At 34.4% G+C, this 13,216-nt stretch overlaps 1 protein-coding gene across 3 annotated transcripts; it reads left to right on the top strand.

Annotated features, from left to right (window-relative positions):
* The first annotated feature begins 1,772 nt into the window (after nucleotides 1-1,772).
* LOC141437652 (snurportin-1-like) lies at nucleotides 1,773-11,889 on the top strand. Of its 3 annotated transcripts, none has more exons than XM_074101103.1 (8): nucleotides 1,773-2,143; nucleotides 2,686-2,779; nucleotides 5,004-5,174; nucleotides 5,948-6,139; nucleotides 6,706-6,836; nucleotides 7,288-7,436; nucleotides 8,383-8,534; nucleotides 8,935-11,889. In XM_074101103.1, the coding sequence occupies exons 1-8, from the start codon at nucleotides 1,992-1,994 to the stop codon at nucleotides 9,355-9,357; spliced, it is 1,464 nt and encodes a 487-aa protein (XP_073957204.1). In that variant the 5' UTR covers nucleotides 1,773-1,991; the 3' UTR covers nucleotides 9,358-11,889. The 3 variants fall into 3 exon arrangements, with proteins under 3 accessions (XP_073957204.1, XP_073957206.1, XP_073957205.1); XM_074101105.1 differs by lacking the exon at nucleotides 1,773-2,143 and adding an exon at nucleotides 3,472-3,619 and having other exon boundaries at nucleotides 2,697-2,779; XM_074101104.1 differs by lacking the exons at nucleotides 1,773-2,143; nucleotides 2,686-2,779 and adding an exon at nucleotides 3,687-4,288.
* The last annotated feature ends 1,327 nt before the right edge of the window (nucleotides 11,890-13,216 follow it).

The raw sequence follows: 13,216 nt of genomic DNA, 5'->3' as shown, positions 1-13,216 counted from the left end.
CTGTCCAGCAGTGGTGTAGGGGATATAGCACGCAGCACGGATTGCTGAGGACCTGGATTCGATTCCCAGTGCTGGTCTCTTTTTCTGGTTTTTCTGTGCATCCATGTCTCAGTTTGTATTTTCGATATAGTTTCACGGGATACCCGTAAAAGTAACAAATTTGGCGATGAAATAAAAGGACAAAAAGACTCCAAAAAACCAATCATAATTAGTACAGGCCTCGACGACATGTAGGGGGTAGGATGAGAAAAAAAATACTAGTTGCCATAATTATCTATGTACTTAATATTGTTTGTGTTGAATGTATAATAATCCTACTTATATTATAAATGCGAGTTTGTATGTACCTAACCTAACCTAACTGTGCTCTATATATTCAAAGGCGCAAAATAGTGGTAATAAATTAGTAATTATTGGTTCTGGCAGAATATCAGCGCTGCGGTTTCCGCAGCATTATTGCTGAGTCAGCGCCCTTTCTTCCCACAGCACATGGCCTGCTTGTTGTATATGTTTACATGTTTATATAGGTTTATGTAAGTATGTACGTACACACACTCGTTTACATATGTGTGGGCGTGTGTGGGTATGTGCATGCTGCATATATATATATATATATCTCAATGAATTTTATATAATTTCTCATTAAATACTACTTTCACTTCTTCTCTTCGAAACATTTTGATTTGTAGTGTCAATAGTTTTTTAGTTAATTAAATTAACTTTGTAGTTCACCTTTAATGAATGATATAAGTATATTTTTAAATCTTGTTATGCCATTCTGTGTTGTGGATGAATAAAGTTAGTTCTATTCTATTCTATTCTATAATTGTTATGTTATGGATTACGAACAAGTCCCAGTTCGTATCTGTAGGGGTCACAGTTAGAACCTAACCTAACATACTTTTCTGGCAGCGGTTCGTTTCTGTGTAGGGGTCGGAGTTCTAACCTAACCTAACCTACGTTTCTCACTCGCAAGCTGCGGATTGCCGACGCCTGCTCTATTATGGTACTTAATATTATGGTTTTCTATATTATGACTTAAGTTTGATGTCTTACTATGTTAGTATAAAAAATATTAGGAATTTCTATATTATGTTTAACTCGTAAGTTTTATGTCTTACTATATTAGTACAAAACATATTAGGGGTTTAGAGCATTAGGTAATGTAGTATTATGGATTATGATAATGACGTAAGACAATTATGGCAAATGAATGTCATGTCAAATATGTACATGGCAAACGTGTTATGACCTTTGATTTTAGGTCAAACGATATTATGCATTTCGAAGGAGACCCTTCAAGCACATTTCAATCTCATTTACATGTAATAAATATCTATTCAATCAGTTCCTAGGTGTACCCTTGTTTTCCTGGATATAGAGGTAGTTTTTTAATTTAGCAACATTTTTAAGTTACCCCAGATCAGTTCAAGTAAACTTTAATGTTGTATAATAAAAGTCGATAAATTATTAAAAACTTGAAACTATGGCATTTTAATTAGTTATCCTCACATTATTATTATTTTCATCAAGTCGATTAACTATTAATAAAGGACTACGTAAGAACTTATTCTGCTAAATCTATGATATTTTTACAACTCAACCAAAACGTTTTATGTCATAACGTGGTATAATAAAAGTTAGCTTATACTAGAAATAAAAATGTCGTATTTTTAATTCAAGTTTAATTATAATTTAAGTCCAATTTAAGCAAGATATGGAATGATTCATTTAAATAAGTTTTCAATAGTTGCAACACCGTGAACTGTCACTGTCAAGTCAACTGTCGAATTTATTTATCATATTCCATTGCATTACCTGAGTTCGTCGTTAAGGGGAATAATAATAATAACTGAGTTCGTTCTTTACCCATAAATTAATATTTCATTGCATTGCACGTTATTCACGCAACGTACTAAACAAGAGTGGTTTTCCTTCATTACCTCCATCGTTTAAATAGAACTTCACGTTAATTATAACAAAGTACCAAAATGGACGAAGTTTTGAATAAATTGGGATCCGCTTTAATAACCCCACAATCTTCAGAGGACAAGACTAGTGGCCACCAGGCTTGTTACAAAAATTGGGGAAGATTGAAGAATCAAGAAGAACGAAGAAGGGAAACTCTCGAAATCCAAAAAACGTAAGTAAACAATAGTCAAAACATGATAATTTGTGTTCATGGTCCCCATGTTTGCTCCAAGCTTATAAGTGACAAACAAAATGTAGGTACTACTGCATTTGTATTGTTAATACTGTAGCAGATTGTACAGTGAAATTTGACGATTAGGTGTTTAATAATAAATTAGTAATATTATGAGCTTAGGTGGATATTTCTCCAGAAAGTAATTTGTTAAATTAGTAATGGAAGTAGTTGGGTGAAGGGAACAGGTACTAGCAAGTTTTATTAGTTTTATTCAACATCATGTTCCCCATCTCTTTCTACCCTCATCATAAGAGCTTGACAGTAAGAAATGATGATTCTGATTGCGTAAGACAAAATTATGGCCTGTTACTTTGATTATGGACTAAGTCATTAGCATGAACCTGTTTGATCATCAACAAAATGCTTTTTAAACACTTCCAAAGTATATAACATGTGATTCCTTCCATTTGAAAGAATATAAGCTACATAGTAGTACAATTTTGTGTCATGGCTGATTATTTTTCCAAATTTAATTCCAGAAATAGAAATGATAAAATTGATGCATTCCGTGGCATTTTACGGCTTGTGAATAAAATTGAAGCGAAAGATAATTTATTCAGGTCAAACAATAGGGTAAGTACCTATAATTTTGTTGTTTTAATATGTGATTAAGTCAATTGTGTATTGAAAGTACACATCCATTGCAGAGCTTGTATATTTTCGTACCTGAGAATCATAACACCACACCGCAAGTGCCACTTTATAAAGTAGCACTTGCAGTGTTATGCTTCTCAGGTACAGATTTTATGCTAGTTTGACAATATCTATCAAAACATGAAACAAGAGATTGTTTTTTTTCTTTCTCCTATGAATATCCAGGAAAAAGAAGAAGACTGACAAGTCCCAAGCGACATTAGTGTGTTTTAAAAAAAAGTGTAACCAACTTTTCAAAACATATTGAATTTTTTCATTAAATAAATTCTGAGTCAGTTTTGTGATGCCCCATATATAGTGTATGAAACTGTATTTTTTGGGACATTTTTTTTAAACTATCTGACTCGATTGTGAATTTAAATTCTGAGTATGGTCTATTTCGGAAACCTTGATACTAAAATGACAGTCTGAAATGTCAAATATAAAAATAAGGTGGCCAGCATAAAACAAACAGTGCTGCTCCATGATTTCGGTTTCCGATATAATTGTAAATAATCGGTAAAACATATATTTTATGATAGCAAAAATAACCTTAAAACATTCAATATTCTACTTTCTATTTTGAAAATATAAATGCACTTTTACGCTAAAGTAATAAAATCTATTCACAGGTAAGAATCAGTGTTCATCACTTAGTAACATAAAAAATCATAACACAGAGGGGCTACTACAAAACTGGGAAGATGAAGTGCGTGTCGCGCCGTCCCTTTCATTTGCGTATTAAGTGAGATAGGCGTCAGCGTAATGGCAACGTACGAGGTTTGAGTTTTGCATTTCGTAGTATAGGGCCAGCAAGGCTACTATGAAAGTCGAAACTCGAAGTTCGTATTGTACCATCCCTCTCTCTCTCGTATTAAACAGTATAAGTGTCAGAGGGACCGCACGACACGAACTTCGAGTTTCGTAGTAGCCCTGCAGTAGGGCTACTGCGAGGTTCGAGAGTCGAGGTTCGTGTTGTGCCGTGCCGCTGACGCTAACATTATTTCATGTCAGAGTGGAAAGGACAATGCGATGCGAGCTTCGATTTGCGAATTTCGTAGTAGCCCTACAGATATCACACAACGTCATTCATGTTTTTCGCATTCGATCGACATTCGTTACTTTACTTGTATTGTGATCGGATGTGTTCAGTGCGTTTTCTCGTGTTATGGTATGTGCGTTTTTATGGTAAGCATTGAGGGGGATCGTACTTAGAATGGAATTGAAACTTAAATATCAACATCTATAAAAAGTAGAAATATCTCCAAAACGGTCGCATTTTTATTAGACCCATTTTACCTTTTCTATTATGTCCTAAGTGCCCTACATGTTAGTATGTCACGGATCCGTTCATATCTTAATATTTTGAACATATAACATAGGTACCTACAAAATCTTTCGGTGATAACCGGTTGCAGCACATCACTATTTATGAGACGCAAAAAACAGGTAACACATGAAACATCATTTTAGTATCTCGAATTAAGAAACAGACCATAGGAAAAACCATGTTTTTTCCAAAATTGAAAAAAAATAAGAAAAGGTACACTTTTTTGTGTAAATGCCCATTAACCATTAACATTCTAGTTGTACCTACTGTAAGATAGCCAAGCCATTGTGTGAAAAAAAAAACTCAATGGTAAAGTTGACCACCTGAGAATATAATATTAATTGATGGATTTTTTCCTAGCTCAATTAGCTACCACAAAGAGCTCTGGTCAATGTGCAGCTTTAGTAAGATAGTACATGTAAACATTACTATCTGTTGTGAAGCTTACAATTATTGATAAATCATTCATATTATGGTTGATGCTGTATCCATACTTATATTATATCATACTAGTTTTATGCCAGAGAAGTTTACACATAACATAAAATAGGCATGGTATTGATATGGGACAAGACATACAAAGGGTACAATGCTACAACCCTTTTTTAATTGACTACAATAAGATAAATGGCCATAATTTCAAAAATATGTATTTATTTATGAGACTTTATTGACTTTATTAAGATTGTTCATACATATTTTTGTAACTTTGGCCATAATATATATATCTTTATAGTTGACTATACAAGAAAATTTAATTAGTGTTGCAATATAATGCTACATGCAGATTTTTTTCGTTAATTAGCCTTTATGTATTTTTAATGTTTCTTACAGGCGCATTATAGACCTAATATATATGTCGCTGGATTCCATAAGGCCCCTGCCACATACAACAATGTTCTCATGTTATCAGAATGGATTATAGAAAAACCTATTGACTTCAATGAGGACTGGTATGTGGTGCCCTGCCCTAAAGGTGTTAGGGTGCTGCTTGTTGCATATGGGGTAAGAATTAATTAACCAACTGCAGAACTTCTTCACAATTAATGCGATAATAATGTGACATTACTTGTTAAGCAAATTCTCAAAAAGCGCTATTCACCCTCCGACAGGGCGACAGCCAAAGAGGATGAGAATTTAAAATTGTTCTTTATTCAAAATACTTGCACCTAGTGCTTACATTTTGGTGATAATATGTTTTTATTAACTTGTAATGTAATGTAACATGTTTGTTCGGGTGGAAATAATATTTCAACTTAAATTTGAAGTGGATATCTTCGACCGATTGAGCTGAAATTTTGCATGCATGTATAAATCCGATGACAATGCAATATCATTATGACGTAGAGCATCTGATGATGAAGTTAGATGTTGGCCATAGGAACTCTGTAATAAAACGACACAACCGCATCGATTTTGGTCTCACTTGATTTGTCTTGACGACTACCTACTTTGGTAACCAGGGGGTAAAAGTACGGCCAACAAAAAAGCTTATATTAGATTTTTTTACAAAATAATATTACTGAGCTATTTGTTTTTAAAACATTGTATGGAGGTGCGGAACCCTTCATGCGCGAGTCGCTCGCACTCGCACTTGACCGATTTTATTACTAGTTGTTGGAGACTAAATGCCACACCCAGAGAAGTTAAGTAAATACATAAGTTTGTACTTTTTATGATTAACTATTAATTTAAATTTCTGGGTGCAGCATTAAATGTCAGTTAATATTGTAACTGCTATAGCAAAAACTCAACAACAGTATTCATATTGATTTCAGGGTACAACTAAAACTTACACAAAATATGGACACTTTAGACAAGAGTTCAGATCAGCACTGCCTGGTGGCAATCCTTGCGACCCTACCAAGAACCGCTGCTGTGTCCTTGACTGTTTTTACTCCGACCAGAACAAAATTATGTATGTACTGGACTTGTTGGCTTGGAACAATCAGCCTATGACTGACGGAGAGGTAATTATTGCCTTGCAATTAGCAATTTTCTTAGTAAGTGTATGTAAAAGTTAATGCAGTAGGTACTTAGTTTATACTGTGTTTTCATTTTAATTTGTCTTGTTTTTATTTTCTCTCATGCATTACAAAATACGTAGGTATCCACAAAGTAAGGCCTGTTTCAATAAATTACATAGTTACCAATGGTTCTCTTGACTCATACTTGTATACATTTCATATGACGGTGGAAGCAGTCTACACTTCCACTGAACGTAGATAATAGTTAGTGATTAGTTTTGTAACTAAGGGACCCCATACATCGCTGTATTATTATTATTATTTTAATGTAATTTTTTTTTATTTAATTGTATACTGTAGTTTTTAAGTATTTTATTTGTAATTATTTTATGTTGAAAAAATGACTTTCTGCCAAGTTTCTTGCGGCGCATTCTTCTTGGCAATGATGGTCTTTCCGAAAGCGCTGGTAGTTTAAAAAATGACGTGTAAAAGTGCCCATTGCGGCCTATTTACTGAATAAATGATTTGAATTTGAATTTGAGTATCAAATATCTTGTTTTGATTTACAGATGGAATTTAGACAGTACTGGTTAAAATCTCAACTTACGGATATGCCAGAACTGACTACAATAAATAAAAAGAACAAAATGGTATTTCAATTGCTGCCAATGGTCCCTTGCACTCCAGAATCGTTCAATAAGTAAGTTGCTTATTCGTAAATCACACTATTCCTAAGTAACAACAGTCAACATAATTATATGGACTGCTATAAAATTGAAGTTCCAAATTTCGTTTGTCATGGTGCTTTATTTCTGAAACAGCCTAGTCCAGTGTAGTGCTGTGCAGTTTCACGCTTCTGTTGAATGTCATTTCCTTAAAATTCTGAATTCCGCATGGCGTCAGTTTTTTATAACAAACAGAAATATTACTTTAATTTTTTTTCTTAGTTTTATGGATAACAGGTTGATCCAAACTAAGGAATTTGCAATGTTTTTACTTATTATTATTATTTTTATATTAACGTAAGTAAATTTTTAACTGACAAAAAAAGGAGGTTGGTTCTTTACTATAAAATGCCTTTAAAACTTATCGACTTTTAAATAGTCATTATTCATATAAACCCATTTTTACAAGCATTAAAATTATTTCAGGTTCATGATGACGTGCCCGCAATTCGAGGGTGACGTCCCCAAGCTGGATGGTCTCCTGTTCTACCACAAAAAGGCGCATTACGTGTCGGGCGAGACTCCGCTGGTCGGTTGGCTGTTCCCTTACATGGTACCCGAAGTGCTGGGATCTGGTAAGCATCACATCACATCATCAGCATGTAGAGCTTGTCTAAGCTAAAAGGACAGATATGGTTAGACAGATAGGGAACTAAATCCCTAAATTAGACTCAGGCGGTTATTGTAAGATTTGCTGTCTAACTAGTCATAATTAACTGATTTAGTTGAGTGAGGGACGCGTCCTTTTAGCTTAGACAAGCTCTATCAGTCCACTGCAAATAGGCGTCCTCAATGGCGCGCCACTGGGATCTTCAGCTTTCCTCTAAGGCTACATACCTACGCGATATGCGGCTAACGTGCGGTTTGAGCGCGCCGTCCCTTTCTCAAGTGATACTTTGAAGAAAGACGGTACGCTAAAACCGCGCAGCTAACCGCAGTTAGCCGCGCGGTATTAAGCTATGTATGAACTATGCTATAGTGCATACATATGCCTGCCCGCTGCCTTACAAATATCATCGCCCCAGCTAGCTACAGGACGCCCTAAACTACGTTTGCGTTTATGTTACGTGATCTCCACTCCAGCTTTACAAATGTTATAAAAGCGAAATACTTACATAAACTAGTAAGTGAAATTCCAAAACTCTAGTCTCTCTGTTACCTCGTCACGGCAAATCCGCTGCAAAGATCTGGTACCGATCTTGATCAAACTCGGCATGGAAATAGTTTGATCATTGAGGACGAACATTACTTTTATACGGAAAAATGCGATTTACTGGCGAGATACAAATGTAGGTATAGTATAGATATAGCCACCTTAGTGACGAGTTTTCCCAAGTAACTAGAACGTCAAAGGCGCAAACTGTTTTTAAGTGATGATGGTCGGTCACTTATGGAGAAACGGAAAAATTTAATTACTTTGTTCATTGGCGAATGTCTTATGGTTACAATTGTTAAAATGTACTAAATATGTATGTATTGGTATTTTAAAAATATTTAACGATTTATATTTTTTTACTGCAGAAATAACTGTTCACGAGCAGTACATGAGTGCAAAACCAACTGGTTACGTGAACCAGGCTGAGTTCATACAAGCCTTTGAGGCAATGCTGGATAAGAAGAGGCCCAAAAGTCGGCGAGCGAGCAGTGCGATGGACACCAGTGATAGCAAAGAGGTATGATATTTTAATTTCTTTCATAGGTAATAGTGGAAAAAATATGTGACCCTAAAAAAACTATTGTATAAATGACGCCTATGGGCTGTGATATGGCTGGCTAGGCCGAATTTACATTTAAACAGAGTTGCCCAGCTGCGACAAAATATAAAGTGTGGGAGACGTTACCTATGCCTGGTCAGGGTGAGAACCCTATCCTGCACAATTAATATATATATATCGTATACCTATACCGAATTTCGGTTTAATCGGTTCAATGGTTTAGACGTGATGAAGTAACAAACAAACAAACAGACTTACAAACTTTTGCATTTATAATATTAATAATTCTTTTAGTTCATTGATATGGACCTTTGCAAAGTAAATTAAATGTAATATTAGTGGGATGTATTTATTGCAGACTGAAAAAAACAACATGAACGAACAACAAACAGCTCAAGAGCACCAAACTGATAATCCTTCAGTAGTCCCAGAACTTATGGAAGCTGAAGAAAGAAATTGCATGGAGACTGTTAAAGGAAATGGAGAGCTAGATAAGGAACATGTGGAGTCTGTTGAAGAAAGTATGGAAGCAGACAAGGAACATATGGAGTCTGTTGAAGAAAGTATGGAAGCAGACAAGGAACATGTGGAGTCTGTTAAAGAAAGTATGGAAGCAGACAAAGAACATGTGGATTCTGTTAAAGAAGGTATGGAAGCAGACAAAGAACATGTGGAGTCTGTTAAAGAAAGTGTGGAAGTAGACAAAGAACATGTGAAGCCAATAAAAGAGTCTTGTATGGAACCTGCCAAAGAACATACAAACCAACAACTGACCCACTAAAACAAGAAAATTAAATTAATATTTTTTTCCCAGATCATTATTTTTATTCACAAAAATACTTTTATGAATATTAATAATTTTGATCAGTAATCCAAAGTCAGACTGAATCTTTAGTAAACTGTGTAGATTAATTGTTAAATTGCGAAAATGTCAATGAATGATGAATCTATTTATATAGCTAGTTGTATTTGAATATATTGATGTTTCTGTATGAATAAGTCGTACGCATTTGCAGCTACTCATATATGGAGCTTTTATACGACACTAGCTAACTTATAATTGCAAAAATATATAAAATATTGTGTCTTCAAAAGACAAAACAGGGCGTTTTGGCTGTATGGTGAATTGAACTTATGCGCCCGGGATGTGGCCCGGGTTTGGTTTTAGTTGATTTCTAAAGGAAATTGACACTTTAATTTGGTTCTACTTTAAATATTACCAACAGACTCCTACAAAATAATGGTCTAAGATCCAAATTTAAATCGATCTTCACCGGTCTGATAGTAGAATGAAACGTATTTTATAATAAATTTAGTATATTACAAAATATATTAGAAATAGATTTGCTAAAAAAATCCTGGACAGGCTATTTTTAATTATAAGTTTTTCGTAAAAATTTCATTTTCAATACAATCTTTTTTTTCGTGACTGTACTTTTTGTTGACTGTAATTGTACCTATTGTCACCCAAACTACATTTGATTGAATACCAAATTTCAAGTCGATGCCATTAATCGTTGAAGAGTTTCCGTCCTGTGGATGATCCGATCCTGGCCGGACTACCACAATATCACTATCAGATTATTGTATTGTCACCAGATTTACATAAGTTTACCAAATTTCAAGTCAATCGGACTACTGGAAGTGGGTCAAATTAAACTTGCAATATTTAACCCAAATATACCGGGTGGGCCCTGTAACAAGAGCAAAAAATTAAAACCCAGGTTCTGTTACTCAAATGGAACTACTTTAGTTCTGGAACATTTTATCATTATGTTTATTCCAAACAAATTAAATTGTATTTTCAATGTACGGCATCCAATAGCCTAAATGACATCGCTTGTCACGTAACAAAATGACGGATTTCGCAATACATTGCCTGTCGAATTAAACTTTAAACTATAATAAAAATTATAATACAAGTTATTTTCTAATTTTGTAGAACTAAATAAGCTCAAGCTGAAGAGTGAAAGCTGTGGTTTAATTTTTAGCTCCTGTTACAGGGCCCACCTTGTATAAAAGCAATCGAACAGGACAAGTTAAATAAAAGCTTGTAAAAATGATTTTATTAAATTCTTGATGCATCATCAAGATGATAAGAACATTTTATACTGACAAAGTATAAAACCTTTAGATTATGCAGACGTTAGGTTTGCTATTGTTTACCTGGACGAACTACTGGGTTGCCAGTTGCCAGATATAAACTTAAACAAGTATGTTGATGCCCACTGATGTATTAAACTGTTGATGCCAGTTACTTTCACTTGATTAGAATATAGAATTGTTATACAAATTGTTTTTATAAGTTTTTTATTGAAAAAGCTTTCGCGGACCTTATGCCCAAGTAAAGCTATTAGTACTAAAGTATTTAATTTGTGAGAAATGTTTTAATGTCTCTCTATGTTTAAGAAAAGTTTTGTTAGCACTTGAATATTTTTAGAATAACGTATTGTACGCGCATACTAAAATCACTAAGGCAAAAAGCAGAAAATTTCATCAGTTTTATTAACGAGTTAATTTTAATATAATTTTTGTTGTTATTCCATCAACAAAAAAATTGTCTTCGTGTACTCTTACTTTATAATTGAACTCTTTTCACTAAAACCTGATTAGAAAATGGCACGACACCACCGCTACTGCCTCAATTTTACCCTTTGTATTGGGGACAGGAAACATATTAACTCCAGACTGAACTCAGTCAAAGAAATTGTTAAAGTAAACACTATACTCTTTTATTAATAAGTGTTTTATGTCATATTTTATGTCAGTGTCTGGCATAGGCAAATGTCAAGAGTAGCATCAAAGAGTATAAGTACCTATGTAGAGTAACATTGAGGCGAATGTTAATTTTGCAGAAGCTTATCAAGTGTTTAAAAATAAGGTGTGTGAGTGAACCTGCTATTGTATTTGTTTCTTCTGTAACATCATACTTGTTATGGGTAATTTTATCGAATCTTCGACTATTGATAGTTCTTTTATCTATTTTGTACTTAGTTGGTAGATTAGAATCCAACCGCCATAACTTACTTGTCAATACAGCTTATAATGTGTCCTTGTAGGCATACCTACCTAGCTACACTTGAAAAAACTGAATCGCGAACCACTCTAGAACCGTGTCGCATTTAATATTAATTAAATATTTATGCTTGCCAACATTTTGTCATAAAATTGAATAAGTATGGTAAAAGTCTTCAGTTGCACGTAATTTAGTTTTTTTACATTAATTGTTATTTTTCGGTTTGTTCCATTAATAGTTGGAGACTTATTTTTATTTAACTTTAAATAAATATTATTGTCAAGTTCTCTACTTTTATTCCGTTGTTATGCATACAAATATATCGAGGGTACAAATATTTTTATTACAAGCTTTTTTGCTACCTGTAATTTTTATTGATTGTACTTGTACTGTCATCCAAACCATAGGTATTTCCGTACCAAATTTCAAGTCGATGCTATTAACCGTTGAGGAGTTCCGTCCTGCCCTGCCCTGCGGAGACGATACTGGCCGGAACACCAGAATTTCACTTCCAGATTAATGTATTGTCACCGGACTTGCATAAGTACCTATGCCAAATTTCAAGTCAATCCGATCAATGGAAGTAGGTCAAGCACTTGCACCCAACAACACGCAAGAGTGGTAGGTGTAGTATAACTACGTTTGAATTGAACTGTAGCTACGTATACGTATACTTACCTAGTTTGCAAGATCGAGTTCACCCTATCCTATAAGTGAGCTTTCATGGCACTCGTTAAGTGCGTCAAAAGCAATAAAATCTCGCAAGATTATTTGCTGACCGTAAGGCATCATCGTAAAATTATTAATGGTACAAACAAATATCAAATTTATTACGAACAAATAAACATAATCCTTAAGAATCTTTATATGCTAGTAAATAAACTGAAGTACTTACCTTGCTATCAAAGAATTTCTATTCTAATAGGTCGCAAGATTTTGTACTAAATCTAGGAACTGTGAGTAATTCTAAATGTCTAGGTAAGCACCTATACTTTCGAGCATCGAGTCCAAAGTTAAGTATTCCGCACAGCATTGGAGCAATGTAAGAATTCAGAATTTTCCAAGCTGAAGCACAGAATAGATCAGGGTTTCTCAAACTTATGGCTCCACATACCCCTGTTAAAGTTTCTAGACGACAGCGAACCCCTACCTCCCCCCCAAAGAAAGTAATAAAACTGGCTGTTGGAGATAGGTAAGTTTATTTTTATTCCAATCATCATGATAATATAATGTATATTATTTATTTCAATAAAAGGTAACAAATATAGGTAAGAATCATCATGCCAACGAAAATAGGTACAAACTGAAACAAACAACAACAAATAACAAACAAATAAGTAACAAATTTGGAGTTAAAAATACAAAAATACTCCAAAAACCAATCTTAATCATCTTGCCAGTCTTGCAGCCACCATCACGTAAACCTTGTCGCGAACCCCCTACCGTCGAATAGCGAACCCCTAGGGGTCGCCTACCCCACTTTGAGAAACCCTGGAATAGATAATACCTAGTACGTTGAAGTAGGTACATACAGACAGTGCAGGTACTTGTGTCAAAACCGATGTAGAGGTTCAAAAGGCTCGACACACGAGTCGACTCTATTGTTAATATACCTACTAAGAGT

Source organism: Choristoneura fumiferana, chromosome 18 (genome assembly GCF_025370935.1).
Source record: "Choristoneura fumiferana chromosome 18, NRCan_CFum_1, whole genome shotgun sequence".
Lineage (NCBI taxonomy): Eukaryota > Metazoa > Arthropoda > Insecta > Lepidoptera > Tortricidae > Choristoneura > Choristoneura fumiferana.
Note: the sequence above shows the minus strand (reverse complement) of the source record. Positions and strands in the feature narration are given on the sequence as shown.